This window comes from Nansenia antarctica (assembly GCF_963989245.1).
Source record: "Nansenia antarctica genome assembly, chromosome: 7".
Classification (NCBI taxonomy): domain Eukaryota; kingdom Metazoa; phylum Chordata; class Actinopteri; order Argentiniformes; family Microstomatidae; genus Nansenia; species Nansenia antarctica.
The window spans coordinates 1,574,965-1,594,443 of record NC_137677.1 but is presented as its reverse complement, the minus strand read 5'-3'; the positions used below and the strand labels follow the sequence as shown (position 1 = coordinate 1,594,443).

The following is a 19,479-nucleotide window of genomic DNA, read 5'->3' as shown; positions in this document are numbered from 1 at the left end:
CCTGGTGGGCTTAGAGTAGAAGCCTCCAGTAAGGAAGATCCTGTGAAAGGGAGTGGCAATACGGAAGTCGTTAAAGAGGTTAAGCAGCAGCGGTCGTCCCGGTAACGCTGCTGTAGTAACGTGACCAGGGTCGCTAGTATTGTCCGACTGTTTCAAGGTTATGTTATCCTCGTTCTAGCATTGTGTTCCCAGGAATCAGAGAAGCCTACCCATGTCTTTCCTCCTTCTCCGTGGTGTGCTACTGTTAAACGCTTTCAGGAGATCATTGTACCATGCGTACCATACCATTGCCATGCAATCATAGTACATTCAAGTTGTGACTTGACTTGTAGATGTCAATGGAACGGAAAAAACAGAAATCATGTTTTTGTCATTCAAATGACTCCATTCAAGTATGCTATTGTGTGATGTGTGTTATGATGACTAGGGATTAGGCTAGTGTGTTCACTCAGGGATCTCGGAGGTGTGTTTGGAACCGCATGGCAAACACATTGCAGTGCACCGCTTGGAGGTGAGGGGAGTGACCGAGGGGCACCACCCTTTCAGCAGTTTATTATCATTGGGGCGGCTGTGTCTCAGGAGGTAGAGTCGCCGTCTAATGATCACAAGGTTGGCAGATCGGCGGTTCGAGCCCCGGCTGGCCACATGTCGAAGTGTCCTTGGGCAAGACACTGAACCCCAAAAATGCTCCCAGTGAGCGGGCCGGCCGGCGCCTTGCATGGTAGCTTGCCGCCATTGGTGTGTGAATGTGTGGGTGAACGGGTGAATGAGAGGCCGTTGTAAAGCGCTTTGGAGCAGCTTTGGGGCAGCAAAAAAGGTGCTGTCCATTTACCATTTTAGCTCCAGGTTGTAGTGAAGATGCTTGTCATGACAGATTACTCACATTACTGTGCATGCTGCATCCATGTCTCTAATGTGCCTGATATGAATCAGATGAATCAGTAGCATATGTTTAAGTCTTGCACTACTGCTGTTTACAGTACTACCTTTGCACATACAGTACTGTATTATTACACATTGCACATAAACCTTTGATGTAGCCTCTTCTATACATCTGTACATTACATGCATAAGCTGCCATAACTGTACATAGCTCATGACTGTATATATACCTCTAAACTACCGTACTTGTCATACTATACCTATCACTATCATTGTCATGTTTTGATATAATATTTGTATATTACTATTTGCACTTCTGGTTAGATGCTGAACTGGATTTCGTTGTCTGGTACTTGTGCTCTGCAATGACAATAAAGTTGAATCTAATCTAATGTAGAAAGTCACTGTCCCCTGCAGCTTTCATTGAGAGAGAGAGAGAGAGAGAGACAGAGAGAGAGACAGAGAGAGACAGAGAGAGAGAGAGAGAGAGAGAGAGAGAGAGAGAGAGAGACAGAGAGAGACAGAGAGAGACAGAGAGACAGAGAGAGAGAGAGAGACAGAGACAGAGAGAGAGAGAGAGAGAGAGAGAGAGAGAGAGAGAGAGACAGAGAGAGAGAGAGAGAGAGACAGAGAGAGAGAGAGAGACAGAGAGAGACAGAGAGAGAGAGAGAGAGAGAGAGAGAGACAGAGAGAGAGAGAGAGACAGAGAGAGACAGAGAGAGACAGAGAGAGAGAGACAGAGAGAGAGAGAGAGAGAGAGAGAGAGAGAGACAGAGACATGTTTAGGTGATATCCAGGAAACTTCGATCAATTGCACTGTGATAGATGGCGGACCGAGATACAATTGTTCTTTAACTTTACTGTAGCCTCCTCCTCACCCCACCAGTGCTGTGGCCAAAGTACACATGGTGATGACATCACACCACACCTTAACGTGGGTCTGAGCCAGCAGCAGCCAGCAGTAACCCTGTCTGAAGCGCTCCGTCGATGGAACACCACACAAACCTGCAAAATGAGTTCAAAGCCCTCCGCTAACTGTAGCGCACAATTTGCTTTGGAATCGTGGGGGAGACTAGTAGCTTCATCTGTCTAGGGCAGCGCCAGCCAATAGCAGAGCGGTCGTGACTTAAATTCCGCTCAGTCATGACTGGAATAGAGAAACATCTGTTGCTAGGCACCCAGACCAGGATCTCCTAGCAACTGCCAGCTGCTGCAGTTGGGAGATGATGTGACTCGGTTTGTGCTAGGCAGACAGACAGGCAGGCAGGCAGACAGGCAGGCAGGCAGACAGACAGACAGGCAGGCAGGCAGGCAGACAGGCAGGCAGGCAGGCAGACAGGCAGACAGGCAGGCAGGCAGGCAGGCAGGCAGGCAGGCAGGCAGACAGGCAGACAGGCAGGCAGACAGACAGGCAGGCAGGCAGACAGGCAGGCAGACAGGGAGGGAGGGAGGGAGGGAGACAGACAGACAGACAGACAGACAGACAGACAGGCAGGCAGGCAGGCAGACAGACAGGCAGGCAGGCAGACAGGGAGGGAGACAGGCAGGCAGGCAGGCAGGCAGACAGGCAGGCAGGCAGGCAGGCAGACAGGCAGGCAGGCAGGCAGGCAGGCAGGGAGACAGGCAGGCAGGCAGGGAGGCAGGGAGACAGACAGGCAGGCAGACAGGCAGACAGACAGGCAGGCAGGCAGACAGGCAGGCAGGCAGGCAGACAGGCAGGCAGGCAGGCAGACAGGCAGGCAGACAGGCAGGCAGGCAGACAGGCAGGCAGGCAGACAGGCAGGCAGACAGACAGGCAGGCAGGCAGGCAGGCAGGCAGGCAGGGCTGCTTGGGGAGTTACAGACAACCCAAGCGTGACCAGAGATATCCAGTGTACTGGTGGCTACGCTAAGACAGAACAGGCAGGTGCACAGCAGTGGCTGTTTATTACACACTCAGCAAGGATGTTCCACATTCACCCCCCAACCCTGATTTACATTTCTACATCATATGGAAATTCCTATGGAGTCCTTGGATGGGCTGAACCAGACTGCGACTGAATCCAGATTTGCTCATATTAGCCATTTCGTGCTCAGATTAAGAAACTGCCAATTGTGTTGCTCAATAACGATTTTTAAAGGCAATTATTACATTATACACAGAAAAAATAGGCCATATCCTCAGGTTGTAGTCGCCTATTTCCAGGTTTGCTGAGTGTCGCTGTTGTCCAGTTGTGTGTCTCTGTAAGAGTGCTTGAGTTTAACCTTGTACCGGGAGACAGAGTCTCATAGTACAGTCGTCTGAAGGTAATCTCATTGTACTTTGTTCAAAAGGTACAGGTGCAGAGGGCTACTACAGGGTGACATCAAAGTCTCTGTGATGATTGTTGATCTGCTACTGTGCAAGAAAAATATGTTTTGGCAGTGTTCAATCAGAAACAATGATAGGGTTTATGATTGGAAATGCAACTTCTCACTTTGAATATAGAATAGAATAGAATAGTCTTTATTGTCATTGTACAGTTGCCTATACAATGAAATTGTAGTGGTTCTTCTGAAGGTGCAAAAACAGAAAACATATTCACATATTCACAAACATATACACATATAACATATCACAGATATTACACACTAGACAATTAAAAAGCGAAAATGCTATAAAACAAGCTAAGAGACAATGAGGTCCGTGGTGTCAAGTGCAAATAAAGACAACAATCTTGAGAAAATAAAAACAACTATAAAAGCAAGCTAAAAGACATGAGGCCAGTGGCGTTATAATACTATAATAATACTGTAAAAATATATAAATGTATAAATAGGCACTTAGAATAGAGTTATTGCACATTTCTATTGCACTTTTTCCCCTGAAGAATATAGCTTTAAGAGTACATTTGTAACAGTAGTGAACCGGTAGGCCTATAGATAATCAACAGTGACCCAAAGGGGGTGTCAGTTGGGTAGGCTAGAATAGAACAGAAAATCCTTTAGGTAAATACATATTCATCTGGCATACATAAACCCTAGAGTATAGGCCTCCCACGACCACCAGACTGTAATTAAGCCTGGAGAATTGTCAGGAGTTGATCCTGCGACTGCAGTGGTCCATAATTGCCATGGTCCCTTCTGGGGCTCTCAGATGTCCAGCCCCTCGTTCCCTCTATTCTCTGCTTTGTGACACATAATTAGCAACGTGGGGATGACAAGCATCACCTTCATTATGCAGGATGAATGGGTGATGAGGTGGACTCAGAATAGGAGCTGGCTTCTCCTGGGGTGGTGGAGGAGGAGGGGGAGGGGACTGGTTCTGGCTGTGTCATGTAGTGGCCTGTGAATGTGAACGGTAGGGGGGTACCTATACCTATGGTGTTTATTTAGTTCATAGTCATAATAATAGAATATACGCCATTTAGCTGACGCTTTTATCCAAAAGCGATTAACATTGCAATCAGTGTATGTGTTACGGTACATGTGGGAATAAGGCACATGTGGGAAAACTAGGGTTAGGGTTAGGTGCTAGGGTGACTTGGTACATTCTGGCATGTCTAACCCTAACCCTACCCCTAACCCTAACCTTAACCCTAACCCTAACACTACCCCTACCCCTAACCCTAACCCTAACCGTAGCACCCTAGCACCTAACCCTAACCCTAGTTTTCCCACATGTACCGTATTCCCACATGTACCGTAACACATACATCTTTCAGTATATATGGTCCCAGCGGGAACCAAACCCACGACCTAAGCGTCGTTAGCGCCATGCTCTACCAGCTGAGCCACAGAGGAGCGTTTAGTCTCTCACACGCTCTCCCAGACAGATCTGTAGGACTCCCAGCCTCCCTCAGAAACGGCCGTGAGGAATTAGTGGTAATTCCTGCTACTTCCTGTCAAACGATGCTCAGGAACACCCCGAGGACGGTTCTGAGAACAGCGCGTCAATAACCCACATCCCTGTGTCCACAGCTCTGACGGGGAAGATCCTCAACGCCATATCTGCAGCAGGGTTTGAGATCTCCGCCCTGCAGATGGTAAGAGCTTCTATACCACCCTGGTGTCTCTCTATACATGTTAATCCTCTATGTTTTAGTTTATTCATGTGAGGTAGACATCTGTGTCAAAGTGAACCTGGTGGATGATGGATTGTAGTTGGGAATGATCCTGTCCCCGTCCCCCCTGTCCCCCTCGCCCACCTGTCCTGTGTACCGTTACCTAAGTGTGTTGTGTATTGTGTTTCTGGGATAAAACTGACCCCCTAAACTGACCCCCTGATCGACCGCACCATGGTGGCTGAGACCAGTGACCTTTCAGAGCTCTGCCTGAGCCTGACTCCCTGATGGAGGGGGAGGGGCTCTGGGGACATCCATTAATCTGGCCGTGTTGGGAGTGATGCACATCGGTGGCCTTGGGGTGTAATGAATCAATCGGCCTGGGTTGGTCACATACTGGGTCTGTCACATACTGTCTGCTGTAGCTCACACAGAAGCTCTGTGTGTCATAAAAAGGACCAAATGGACGTTTCAAATTGTATCGACTGCCACTGTACGTTGGCAATGTGCTGATCTTGAGACTCAGTATTGTAACACCATGGCTCTAAAGATGTTAGCATGTGATGTTGCTAACAAGTGCTGACTAATGGGATAGATATACTGTAACTCAGAATTAATAATAATAATAATAACATTGATTTCTATAGCGCCTTTCAAAAACCCAAGGACGCTTTACAATTCTAAAGGGGAATGGTCAGACAGACAAACAGAAAACAAACAAAGCAAAACAGAAACAGTGACTAGGGGCCAGAATTGAAAGAAAAGGAGTCGCACAGACGCACGCCCGTCTTTTTTATTGCTGTAAATCCGCTGTCGTTTCTGCATGAGCTCTGGAGATTTATACGAGTGCCCCGTAGAACAGCGGAGACAAAATGGCCGTGTCCTCTGCTAATGAAAGGTCGTCTCCTCTCCAGTGGAACCAAACAATCATTTCCATATTTACACAAACCACCTTCTCAGAGAGGGTCTCTCGGTCTCTCAGTGACATATTTTCATGTTTATTTTCAACTGGAATCAAGTCAATGATCTCAGCCTGTTTGTCATTTGTTTTGTTTGTATTTATTTGCATTCATTTGAGTGACAGTTACTGATTCTACTGGTTTGAGTGACAGTTACTGATTCTACTGGTGTGAATTCTCTCTCTCACACAGTTCAACATGGACCGCGCCAACGCTGAGGAGTTCTATGAAGTCTACAAAGGGGTTGTGACAGAGTACCCTGTAAGTATTACATCACAATCAAATCAAATCAAATAAAACTTTATTTGTATAGCGCATTTCTCACAAAAAATGTGACACAATGTCCTTCACAGATTTACAAGGAAGTAAAATAACAAAAGAGATAAAACAACAATGAAGATACATTGTTTTACATACTTACTGTGCCAACATACTGCTAATGATTCTAATCCTACAATGAAGTCAGAGCCATATACAGTAGGTACATTTACCAGAGCCATATACTGTAGGTAAATATGGCTCTAGAGCAGTTGTAGTCTACTATTTTTATTTTACACACAGGCACAAGAAACCCCTGCTTGGCCAAACACAGTCCTTGTGTGAGGACTTTTCTCTCTCTCAAGCCTTCTCTCGTGTTTTCAGTAGCCGAGGTTGTCAGGGTTGTCAGTTGCCATGCAAACCAACACATCACCATTTAGATGGCCTCTCTTTTCCTAGAAGTAGATGATTGGAGCGCACACCACCACTGCCCAACGCCTGACCTTAGGCACTGCCTTGTAATGGTTACTGGTTCACAAGGAGAGGCCTGATGTCATCAACATGGTTCCCCCTGCAGCGCAACAATAGCCGGTCTCTCGTGGGAATATGAGCCATCACTCAGGCTCGTAGTGAGATTATCCTTTTCTGCTTGGCACAGAGCTTTCTTCTCAGACATTCGAGTGAACGCACACATGACCGAGCCTGCTTGTGTGTGCTTGTTTTTAGAACACGTTAAAATTGAGGAGTGTGTCCGTGAGAGCCGACACAGTCGTGTGATTGGGTAAACAGGCAGAACAGAGCAGGACAGGGAAGCGTGGGGAAGCCAATACTACTACTAGGATCTGCAGGCAGTCAGGCTGCCTTGTTGCCATGGTTTCTCCTCGGCTCCTCTCAGTCACAACGTAGCTCAGCGCGCCTCGTAGCTCAACAAGGAGATAGGAATGACCTCCATCACGTCATCCTTAAAGACGTACTACGTATGGTTAGATATGATTAACTGTTTTATTATTGCCTATTTCGCTTCTATTAGATCAAGGTTATTCAGGATACTTTGGCCATTAGAGAGGTTGGATGTGTGCTATAAAAACATTATTACTTGAAAGTAGAGATATCCCCGATTCTGAGTGCAGTTCCCTATGTTCTGCGTCTGTTGGTTATATTTATAACACTGTCAGGGTTAATCTGATACATGTTTGTTACAGCACAATCTGTACACTGCATTTTATCGCAGTGTACTGTGGCGTCGAACACTTTGGCATAACTTGACTTGACCATCATGGCAGTTTGTCCCTGTGTCTCCATGTGCCTCTGAATGTTCTTCCTAACCAACGGTATCGTCCTGTCTGTGACGCCATAGCGAAATATTCTGCTGCCAAGAACATGTCAAAACATGACAAACTGTTATAAACAAACATTGCATAAAAAGAATCTCAGTGGAAGTAATTAAGCAATCCACTCAATGTATGATTCACTTGAACTAATGTTCATGAGTTAATCTGGGTCACAGAGCTGCATGACGTGCGTTACCATTGTCTTCTCAAACACACAACAAGCCCTTCAGTGGCTAACTATGGCCTAGTATTGATAATTGGGGCGGCTGTGGCACAGGAGGTAGAGTCGCCGTCTAATGATCACAAGGTTGGCAGATCGGCGGTTCGAGCCCCGGCTGACCACATGTCGAAGTGTCCTTGGGCAAGACACTGAACCCCAAAATTGCTCCCAGTGAGCGGGCCGGCGCCTTGCATGGCAGCTTGCCGCCATTGGTGTGTGAATGGGTGAATGAGAGGCCGTTGTAAAGCGCTTTGGAGCAGCAAAAAAGGCACTATATAAGTGCAGTCCATTTACCATTCACCATTTACCATAATAATGTAAATAAGCTTTCATTGAAATCTCTTTCCCCCTGAAGGGTATGGTGGCTGAGCTGTGTTCTGGACCCTGCATGGCCCTGGAGGTCCGCGGTACCAACGCATCAAAGACCTTCAGAGAGTTCTGTGGACCCGCCGACCCGGTGAGTTATCGATCCCCTCCCTGAGATGTTCTGGTACATTTAGCTTTGCTCAATAGGTGAAGCATGGCATGGCATTTCTGCAATACGAACCGTTTATTCCTCCTTTATTATGGATGAGGCTAAAGCGTGCTTCTGTGTACTTTTTATATCCACTGAATCGATTTAACGGACGCCCCAAATGGTAGTAGTACGTAGTTCCTAAAGTATTTCCGACAACGTTCACATGCAGCATTCGCATCATACTTTAGTTTACAATGAATTATCTGTAGTAACCTTGGTTACCTCAGCGGCGTGGCGGCAGAACAGAGGAAGGGCAGGCTGTGCAGACTGCAGTGTGTATGTGGTCTATTCCTCCAGATAACAGTAACGCCCAGACCTTGGAAGAGGGTTTGTTGCCCTCGCAAACGGTACTTAAGCGCTCTGATAATAGAACGGACTTTGCTTCATTATGATCAATTTCTGCTGTTCATTTGTTGTCGTAAATGGTTTTAAAAGGGGATTCAGGCTACACGGGTTTCTGTGTGGATTGGACAAGTGTCGCTGTGTTCGGTAAACAGTGAGCTATTCTATTACCGTTAGGAGCATTCCCGCTACCGATCCATTATCTGAACAGGTTTGCTTTGATGCACATTCGACCGCACGTTAATAAGCTATACAACAGCCAGATGAAAAGAGACACACAGCGAGGAGCTGTGCACTTCTAAAGCTCTTACAACCCGCAGAGCTGCTGAGAGCTCAAATTAACGAGACGTCTCGTTATTTTAAATGCAGTGAGGTTCCTCAGTGCTCTCTCAGTCACCCAGCCCTTCCGTTCGGGAAATAGATTTCGATTCGGAAACGACAAACGGTCATTCTGTTCTGATTGAAGTGCTTACATGACGGGGGTTTCATTCAGTTTATTTGTTTCTTCAGACTATGTACAGAATACTAGCCTGTATGTGAACGGAGTATGGTGAGATTACACCGCCTGAGTAGACTAAGGCAGAGAGGCCTGTGGAGTTTGGCACGCTTGCTGCACTTTAAAGGGGCAATCTGGGATTGGTACATGCATTTTTTTTTTACTTTTAAATTATTTATAGACTATAGGCCTACTATCTTTCATTCTTGAAGAATATAACTTAGACATTTCACATGGGCTTAGTTCAACTGTTGTCCTCCATAAGAACGGCAAATACTATAAGCTCACTTTATTGTGTGTAAACAGAAGACTGTATAACAAAACATGGTTACAACTATTATTATGATCTCATGGATGGTCGGTCCTTGCATTCATTGCATCCATATGTAGGTCTATCTATACATGTAAGAGTTGTTACATTAGTAACTTGGTTAACATATTCATTGATTCGTTTATGGATGTGTGATGGTAAATGTTCAGTGGTAGCAGCACTCCATCTCTTTCACGGCTAATCGCATTGTCAGCCCCCTGACACTTTCCTTTCATATGCAAACTAGCCTCCATCCACTACTGTCATGTCTGACCTCTATCTGAGGTCAAACCGGTTCTGCTTGATCGGGACAGTGTAAACGACTAGAGCACACAGACCTCCTCTGACACACCCCACCCACCCTTGCCCTGACACACCCCACCCACCCTTGCCTTGAAACGCCCCACCCACCCCTCCCCTGAAACACCCCACCCACCCCTGCCCTGAAACACCCCACCCACCCCTCCCCTGAAACACCCCACCCACCCCCCTGCCCTGAAACACCCCACCCACCCCTCCCCTGACACACCCCACCCACCCCTGCCCTGAAACACCCCCCCCACCCCTGCCCTGAAACACCCCACCCACCCCTCCCCTGAAACACCCCACCCACCCCTGCCCTGACACACCCCACCCACCCCTCCCCTGAAACACCCCACCCACCCCTCCCCTGACACACCCCACCCACCCCTCCCCTGAAACACCCCACCCACCCCTCCCCTGAAACACCCCACCCACCCCTCCCCTGAAACACCCCACCCACCCCTGCCCTGAAACACCCCACCCACCCCTCCCCTGAAACACCCCACCCCCCCCTCCCCTGACACACCCCACCCACCCCTGCCCTGAAACACCCCACCCACCCCTGCCCTGACACACCCCACCCACCCCTCCCCTGAAACACCCCACCCACCCCTCCCCTGAAACACCCCACCCCCCCCTCCCCTGACACACCCCACCCACCCCTCCCCTGAAACACCCCACCCACCCCTCCCCTGAAACACCCCACCCACCCCTGCCCTGACACACCCCACCCCTCCCTGCCCTGAAACACCCCACCCACCCCTGCCCTGAAACACCCCACCCACCCCTCCCCTGAAACACCCCACCCCCCACCCCTCCCCTGAAACACCCCCCCCCCACCCCTGCCCTGAAACACCCCACCCACCCCTCCCCTGAAACACCCCACCCACCCCTCCCCTGAAACACCCCACCCACCCACCCCTCCCCTGAAACACCCCACCCACCCCTGCCCTGAAACACCCCCACCCACCCCTCCCCTGAAACACCCCACCCACCCCTGCCCTGACACACCCCACCCACCCACCCCTCCCCTGAAACACCCCACCCACCCCTGCCCTGAAACACCCCACCCACCCCTCCCCTGAAACACCCCACCCACCCCTCCCCTGAAACACCCCACCCACCCCTGCCCTGAAACACCCCACCCACCCCTGCCCTGACACACCCCACCCACCCCTGCCCTGAAACACCCCACCCACCCCTGCCCTGACACACCCCACCCACCCCTCCCCTGAAACACCCCACCCACCCCTGCCCTGAAACACCCCACCCACCCCTGCCCTGAAACACCCCACCCCCCCCTCCCCTGAAACACCCCACCCACCCCTCCCCTGAAACACCCCACCCACCCCTGCCCTGACACACCCCACCCACCCCTCCCCTGAAACACCCCACCCACCCCTGCCCTGACACACCCCACCCACCCCTGCCCTGACACACCCCACCCACCCCTCCCCTGAAACACCCCACCCCCCCTGCCCTGACACACCCCACCCACCCCTGCCCTGAAACACCCCACCCACCCCTCCCCTGAAACACCCCACCCACCCCTGCCCTGACACACCAGGAGAGGAGCGTCCGTTCTACAAAATGGCCCCACTACCACTCCCCTGTTCCTCCCTCAGGCTATGAGAGATCGTCCCGTACCTGCTGCGTAGAACAGTCTAGAACCTGAGAGACCAGACCTGTCACTCACCCCTGAACCGTTTGGTCAAGGGCGGTGGTCTGTAATTGCAGAAGCTATTTTTATTATTAATAAAAATTCATCATGTTATTCGTCAAATACAGGTTTATGTATAAACTAAGGATCGGACATTACTCATCAGGATTTTTTTTCCTTTTCTCTCACGTTCTCTGATTTATACTGCGACGTCCTTCTCCTCTCGTGTTTAGGTAATTTACAGTGTGTGTGCGTGTGTGTGTGTGTGCGTGTGTGTGTGTGCATGCGTGTGTGTGTGTGTGTGTGTGTGTGTGTGTGTGCACGCGCGCACAAGTGAGTGCCTGCCTGGATGCTGTGTGGAAGCAGCGCTGCAGGGCTGTGGCTGTGCGTGATGTGAAATCTAATGATACAGTATGACGCTAGCTAGCTAGCTGCTACCATTATAACGAGCTACAACAGATCTGTACACCGTTACCCTGCAGATCCAACCAGCCACTAATGACTACTGATCATTACAATACTGATCACTACAATACTGATCACTACAATACTGATCACTACAATACTGATCACTACAATACTGATCACTACAATACTGATCACTACAATACTGATCACTACAATACTGATCACTACTATATTGATCACTACAATACTGATCACTACTATACTGATCACTACTATACTGATCACTACTATACTGATCACTACTATACTGATCACTACAATACAGATCACTACAATACTGATCACTACTATACTGATCACTACTATACTGATCACTACTATACTGATCACTACAATACTGATCACTACTATACTGATCACTACAATACTGATCACTACTATACTGATCACTACAATACTGATCACTACTATACTGATCACTACACTACTGATCACTACTATACTGATCACTACAATACTGATCACTACAATACTTACAGAAAACTGGGCTCAGTTTTGCAGAATGAATGAGCTGCTATACTGTGTGTAAGTGACTGAGCTGCTATATTGTGTGTCAGTGTTGTGAGTTTTAGTCCCGCAAGCCCCTCAGTTCACAGGCCAGGAGGAAACTCAAGTGTTAATGTTTGCCAAGTCACTTGACACTCGACAACACGGCTCAATGATTGGCTCGTTGCTGTTCAAATAATGTATATTGTGCAATCTATTTTTACAATGCCTTCCTTGGTTAAAGTGGCACCATGAGCACCACCATTCTGAGTTATCTTATGCACCGATCAACAATCAGGTGTTGTTTTCAAATAGGTTCAAGAGGATAGTTCCTCATTGATGCGTTGGGTATTGATCAACCCATTTGTTTGCGGTGGTGAGCTCACAGCAGTAGATCCTATATACACAGCCACATCATATAGTCTAGGTTTCTCTTGAAATGGATTCTGCAACTGCAGTTATCCAGTTAATGAAAGAGAGAGGAGATGTTGTTCATTGCTTAAGTGGATTAGGTTTGAGAATAACTTCTTTGGAATGGGAACGAGTATCTCCCCTGTAAGACCAGGTAGTTTAGTGCTTTATGAGAGTTCTTGGTGAGGAAGTCTTGCCATTTTGGCTCCATCAGTGTTGGCTGATCGGCCGGTGGCCTCGCAGGTGTGTTTACCTTTCATTTCACCACCAAGCCCAGCGATCCCCTTTCAGCTCATAAACACACTGATCCCGGAGGATTACTTTGTCCTTTTGTCTCTTTATTATCTTTTCATTTATTCCAACATCCAACCCAGGTTATTGTATTAATTTGAGAAAACGTAACCAGTTTCTGAGTATGAGCATGGTTGTTAAAAGTAAAAAAACTTGAGAACGTGGTTTACAGGAATCTGTTCCGTAAATATATTTAGCTTCAGTCCAGCCCTGCCCAGTTAAGTGAGGTAAGTGGTGACCTGGGCTGTGATAAAAGGCATCAAGGACTAGCTGTGAGTAGCTGTGGTGTCTTTGGAGGCGTTGCTGTCTTAGCGCCAGGCTCCCTGATGGATAAGGTTAGTTTCAACCATGTCTCATGCAACAACGTCCCTTAATCAAGTTGATAAAGTGAACCTAAAGTCAAGGAGAGAGAATCTTTCTCTTAGTCATTCTTGATAATGGTCTGTCTCCCGTCGTCTCTGTGACCTTTCGTCGAATGTCGAACGGGTTTTCCAGTTAAACGTATCGTCTGTCTCAGATCACTCTTGTCTCTGCGCTTAAAGGCGGACGCACTGACGTCACGCTGTGTTGTCACTGTGTGATCTCATAAAGTAACCCAGATATTGGCTTTCAGAGACGTCGAGCCACTCAGATACATCTATACATAGGAGATGTGTCAACGGCCCGTTCATAGAGGTGATCTCAGACTGCAGTCGTGCAGCAAAAAGAAAAAGGAGAAGTGAGACCCTGAGGATGGGCGTGGTCGGTCGCTGGCCGCACAGACGACTTAGTCAGCTGTTGATGCTACCAGTAAAAACACTTGTCATGTTGTGACACATTCACGTCAATCGTAATCAAGTAGCCAAAGAACTGTTTGTTCTCTTAATCAGATCAGATCGGACGCGAAGGCGTCTCACAGACCTTCTCGTCAGGCCGGCCAGGCTCGTCGACAAGCGAGACAACGGTCTGACGCGGTGTCCGGTATCTCCTCTAGTGTCTCTGTAACCAGATAGCTTTAACTAAGGGCTTTGGTGTAACTGTGGACAGGAGAATCTGCTGACCCCAGACAGGAGTTAATGGTTTAGGGTGGTAATGCGTTTCGGGTTGACAATAGGTTATTGATTAAATACTTTACCATTTAAAGACTGATCCATAGATACCATAGAGTGTGATGCTGCTGGACGTCACATGACGAGAAATGTGTCGGACTGGACAGGTGGACTGATGGACTGACTGACTTACCATGCTTACCAAGAGCTGACTTGTAGATCATGAGGATGATACATTTCAGTTCATTGGCGTGAGCATAAGAAAGCTACACCCAAACATTGATCTTATTACAGCAGACACTGTTTGATGCTGTGTGTAACTGGGTTTTAAACAGCTTGTCGCCAGTCTACCAGAGCACCCACCACCTCCTCCCTCAGAAGGCAGCAGTCACGAGACCCGCCTCTGTCTTGTGATGCACCAGAGCAAACAGAGACAACAGTGCTCTGTTAACCACCGCCACCCAACCCAGCACTCCCCTATCTCTCTCTCTCTCCCTCTCTCTCTCTCTCTCTCTCTCTCTCACACTCACTCTCTCTCTCTCTCTCTCTTTCACTCTCTCTCTCTTTCACTCTCTCTCTCTCTCTCTTTCTCTCTCTCTCTCTCTCTCTCTCTCTTTCACACACACTCTTTCTCTTTCTTTCACTCTCTCTCTCTCTTTCACTCTCTCTCTCTCTCTCTCTCTCTCTCTTTCACTCTCTGTCTCTCTTTCACTCACTCTCTCTCTCTCTCTGTCTCTCTCTCTCTCTCACACTCTCTCTCTCTCTCCCTCTCTCTCTCTCTCTGGGCATGTCAGTTATAAACCATACCATAACATTCCCGCAAAAGCCAGCAGACCCATGTCTGCCAAACTGTATATAATCGATATGTAGTGATGTCCATCTCTGTTCCGGCCTCACCCAGCAGATCTTGTGTTTCATTGAAAACTCTTCCTGACACTTATGAGTCATTGATGTATTTCCCCTTAATATAATGTAGTCTTCTGTTACCCACGCTGGGGCTTTTAGTTCCTCTAATGACTGCTGTAACTGGGTTTGGTGCCGTCTAATATTACATACTACTGCAACCCTTTTACCAAAAGAAGTCTGCGCATGACACAATTATGTGTAACATGATTTACTCTGCTGAAATAGATTACGGAACTCCAACCAGGTACTGTTGAAGTCGGAAGTTTACAAACACTTAGGTTGATGTCATTAAAACTTAACCACTCCAAAGATTTCATGTCAACAAACTATAGTTTTGTTAGGTCAGGTTAGGACATCTACTTTGTGGATGACACAATTCCAGTAGGTCAAAAGTTGACATGCACTAAGTGTACTGTGCCTTTAAACAGCGTTGGAAATTCCAGAAAATGATGTCATGGCTTTAGAAGCTTCTGATTGGATAGAGGTGTACCTGTGGGAGGTATCACATTTTTTTAACCATCCCCAAATTAAACCACAACAGGTTTACTGTTTCACCACGGTTTACGGGTATGATGAAAAAATGATACAAAAATGTGATGCATGTTCCAGTTTTATTCTCTGAACAGCATCAGAAACAGAAATGCAAACATTAACAACATTAACAACATCTAGAAAGCTACAAATATAAAGCTTGAGTGCAAATACAGCAGGTAAACAAATCTGTGCCACTGCCAGGACATGACATGAATTCCCAACCAGACGGCGCATAGCGGTCTGGGCACGTACGGTAAAGTGTCTTGTTGTTCGCCTCGGTCATTATCGTTAGAAGGTTCTTCTAGCTGCGCTCCTGTTCTCCCAACAGCTCTTTAAAACTCTGGGGTGGCAGCGTCATGTTGTGAGAGGGGGAGGGGGGGGGGGGCAGCATCATGTTGTGGGGGTGCTTTGCTGCAGGAGGGACTGGTGCACTTCACAAAATAGATGTCATCATGAGGAAAGAAAACTGTGTGGCTATATCGAAGCAACATCTCAAGACATCAGCCAGGAAGTTAAAGCTTGGTCGCAAATGGGTCTTCCAAATGGACAACGATCCCCAAGCATACTTACAAAGTTGGGGCAAAATGGCTTAAGGACAACAAAGTCACGGTATTGGTGTGGCCATCACAAAGCCCTGACCTCACGCCTATAGAACGTTTGTGGGCAAAACAAACCTGACTCAGTCACACCGGTTCTGTCAGGGGGAATGGCCCAAAATTCGACCAACTTTTGGTGGGAAGCTTGTGGAAGGCTACCCCAAACGTTTGACCCAAGTTAAACAAGTTAAAGGCAACGCTACCAGATACTAACTAAGTATGTCAACTTCTGACCCACTGGGAATGTGATGAAAGATATACAAGCTGAAATAAATCATTCTGTTTACCGTTATTCTGACATTTCACATTCTTAAAATAAAGTAGTGATCCTAACTGACCTGAGACAGGGAATGTTTACTAGGATGAATTAAATGTTAGGAATTGTGAACAACTAAGTTTAAATGTATTTGGCTAAGGTGGATGTAAACTTCCGACCTCGACTGTATATGTTGCTGTCTCCTGGCTCTGTAACCCAAACCTGAGAGAGAGGACCAGAGTGACTTGTGATGGTAACCATGGTACTGAGCTCTTAGGAGACCTCCCTCGTGCCCCAGAGCTCTCATCTTTGCTTAATTAGAAGCCTCTTCCACCAGGACACCCATGGAACACGGCCCTTCCAGGAAGCACTTTCACTGATTATTTCTGTCATTTCCAAGTCATCCTGTAGAGTGTAATGATCCATATATCAGTCCTTTTAATATGTATTTGTGATATATAATGGTGGTGTTATGTGAGTCGGTGTGTTGCATTGGAACAAGTGTCATTTTGTCAACACAGAGGGAGGAGGTTGAAGGGTTATTTGTCTCTTCCCGGGTCGCTAGTGTGATGTCAATGTGTCATCATCAGTATTGACGTTTTGTGGACAGTCAGGAAACAGACTAACAAAAAGCAGTGATCTAGCATTCAATCTAAATTCACAAATGGCATTGACTCCACATTTCCTTCTGCATCCGTCACTTTACCTCCAATCTCCCAAAAGCACTTTGGAACAATACGATAGGAAATGTCCACAACTACCCAAAAACATCTAACCTAGGCTAGGCCTGCCCCAGACAAGCGTTGTAAAAAGTACTCGTCAGAATTCGGTTGTTAAGTCTGACGTCAGACATGACGTTTAGCAATTTCCAAACCAGAAATTCCCCGCACCAGAGTACCAGTGTACTAAAGCACCAGAGTACCAGTGTACTAAAGCACCAGAGTACCAGTGTACTAAAGCACCAGAGTACCAGTGTACTACAGCGGTAGAATGACAGTTCAATCGTTTTTTTGACTGGGATCTATTCATACAACAAGGGACACAGCAGCACTTTCCCGTTTTCCCCATATTTGTCAGCGTCTTTGAGCCTCGGAAAAGCGCTATACAAATATAATGAATTATATACAGCCAACTTTGGACCCCAGAAACACGTCACGACTTAACAACCGAATAGACTCATCCGATGACAGCAGTGTCTGGGTAGGAGCTCCTGTCTGGTAGTCATCCTCCACCAACAACTCTGGAGCGATTGTCCAGGCCGATTACTCACAACAAAAGTTGACGGTGGTTGTGTGAAACATCAGCTCTCGCTCTCTGTGGGGCTCATTAAAATGAAATTAAGCTCTCAGGCTGCAGGTAGCTTGTGGGTAACTAATGCAATTACAGAGAGCCCATTTTGGCCGGGAATTCTTTCAACGCCGAGCAAATCTCCCCCTAATTTCCCTCTCGCTCTCTCCTGGGCTCAGGCGGCATAGTGAGGAGGGGGGGGGGGTGATCAGCAGGCTCCAGCCTCGGCAAGGTCACAGCGCTGACTAGCTGGTTACACACAGAGGCTGTTCAGCGGGTGGTTAGCTGCCTCCTCAGACAGACAACCAGACCTCAAGTAGCTACTGGTTATTGTTATGTGTTTTTTTTGAAGATGCTCCTTAACATGAAGGCAGAATGTGATGGGCTTTGTGTTAAACAGACCACAGATAGTACCGGTAGGCATCAGGAGAATATTTTCATTTTTTCACGGCTCAATATCAGTTTAATTTGATTGTATGGTTGGAATGCGCAGCCAGTTCAACTTGAGAGGTTATTTTCCCCTTGGTTGGTTGATGTTTTGGTAGAATGAGAGGCTGTGAGAGAAGTTGTGACCTTGAAAAGGACTGGTTCCTGTTTTGCAGGGTGGTATGGATCGAAAAGGGGCCGCTTTCACAAGGACGAGGTTTGAGCCTAATCCTAGACTAAAACACATCTTCAATGGAGATTTTACGTCGAAAGTGTGATTGATTTAGTCCAGGACGAGGCTTAAGCCTGGTCTTTGAAACCGGCCCAAAGACTGTCTCATTAGGAGTGGTTAGTGGGTAGTGTTACCAAGAGAATAGTGTGTCTCTCTGTCAGCTCGGAGAGAACGACAGTTATAGTTCTGTTCGAATGATGTCACACTTCCTGTGTGTTGTTTTTGTTGTCTTTATAGAATGAACAAACACCACCTTTAGACGAGTTAAGAAAGAGAGGAAACGTAGCGGTTGTCCTTGCCTTGAGATGTCTCCCCGTTGTTTGGACTGGTATGGTGATAAAGATGTAAACGTCTTCTACCTCCTTATGTCACACATAACAGTAATTGTCCTCAACAAAATAGTATTCACTCACTGGAGTGTTTCCCAGAGTGATGTGTGGTCCCATTGTTAAGTGTTAAGTGTGAGATTACCCGTCTCAAAGACAGAAGACAGAAGACAGAAGCATACCTGTGTGTGGGCTTCCTTGGTAAACAGACTGTTGGGTGTTAGGCACTATACTGTACATGTGTGTGTGTGTGTGTGTGTGTGTGTGTGTGTGTGTGTGTGTGTGTGTGTGTGTGTGTGTGTGTGTGTCTATGTTTGAGCATGTATTAGGCTAGTGACAGTGATATACAGTGCCCTCCATAATTATTGACAAAGATGTAAAACAGGTAAAAAGTGTAATAAAAATGGCACCCCTAGAAATTCCTATGAACAAAATGTATTTTTAAAGTATTTTTCCCATTTATAATTTACTTTTTGAAGTTGATCAGTGTTTAGGAACTTTCCAGCAGAAATCCACGACTTCCTGTTTCACTGGGGTATAAATATGAGGTGACACAGAGGCCTTATTCCCAGATAAGAGAAGGCACAAATCAAATGAGGGTAAAGTGTGCTAAGCTTCATAAAAATAGCTACTCGCCTTAGGGCGATATGTAAAAAGTTCAAAGCAGCTGGAACTGTTCCAAGCTAGCCTGGAAGAGGAGCCATGTTTATGTTGTCCCCACACACAGAGAGGAGGATGGTAAGAGAGGCCAAATGAAACAATAAATTAGCTTTCTGGCAACAAACACTCAAGGTGGGTTTGGCGTAAAAAGGATGGCTGTTAAGGATGGATGTACGGTGGAGGTTCCGTGATGTTGTGGGGCTGTTTTTCCTCCAAAGGCTCTGGGAATCTTGTTAGGCTGCATGGGCATCATGAACTCCATGCAATGCCAG

The 19,479-nt window shown here is 47.1% G+C and overlaps 1 protein-coding gene across 1 annotated transcript in view; it reads left to right on the top strand.

Moving 5' to 3' along the window:
- Window positions 1-19,479, top strand: part of nme7 (NME/NM23 family member 7) — a gene marked incomplete at its 3' end in the record, with an annotated part of 29,826 nt that overhangs the window by 7,373 nt on the left and 2,974 nt on the right. Inside the window, exons 7-9 of the mRNA XM_080535823.1 lie at window positions 4,822-4,886; window positions 6,056-6,124; window positions 8,028-8,129. Coding sequence (XP_080391949.1) covers window positions 4,822-4,886; window positions 6,056-6,124; window positions 8,028-8,129 — 236 coding nt within the window. The remainder of the gene's footprint in view (window positions 1-4,821; window positions 4,887-6,055; window positions 6,125-8,027; window positions 8,130-19,479) is intronic.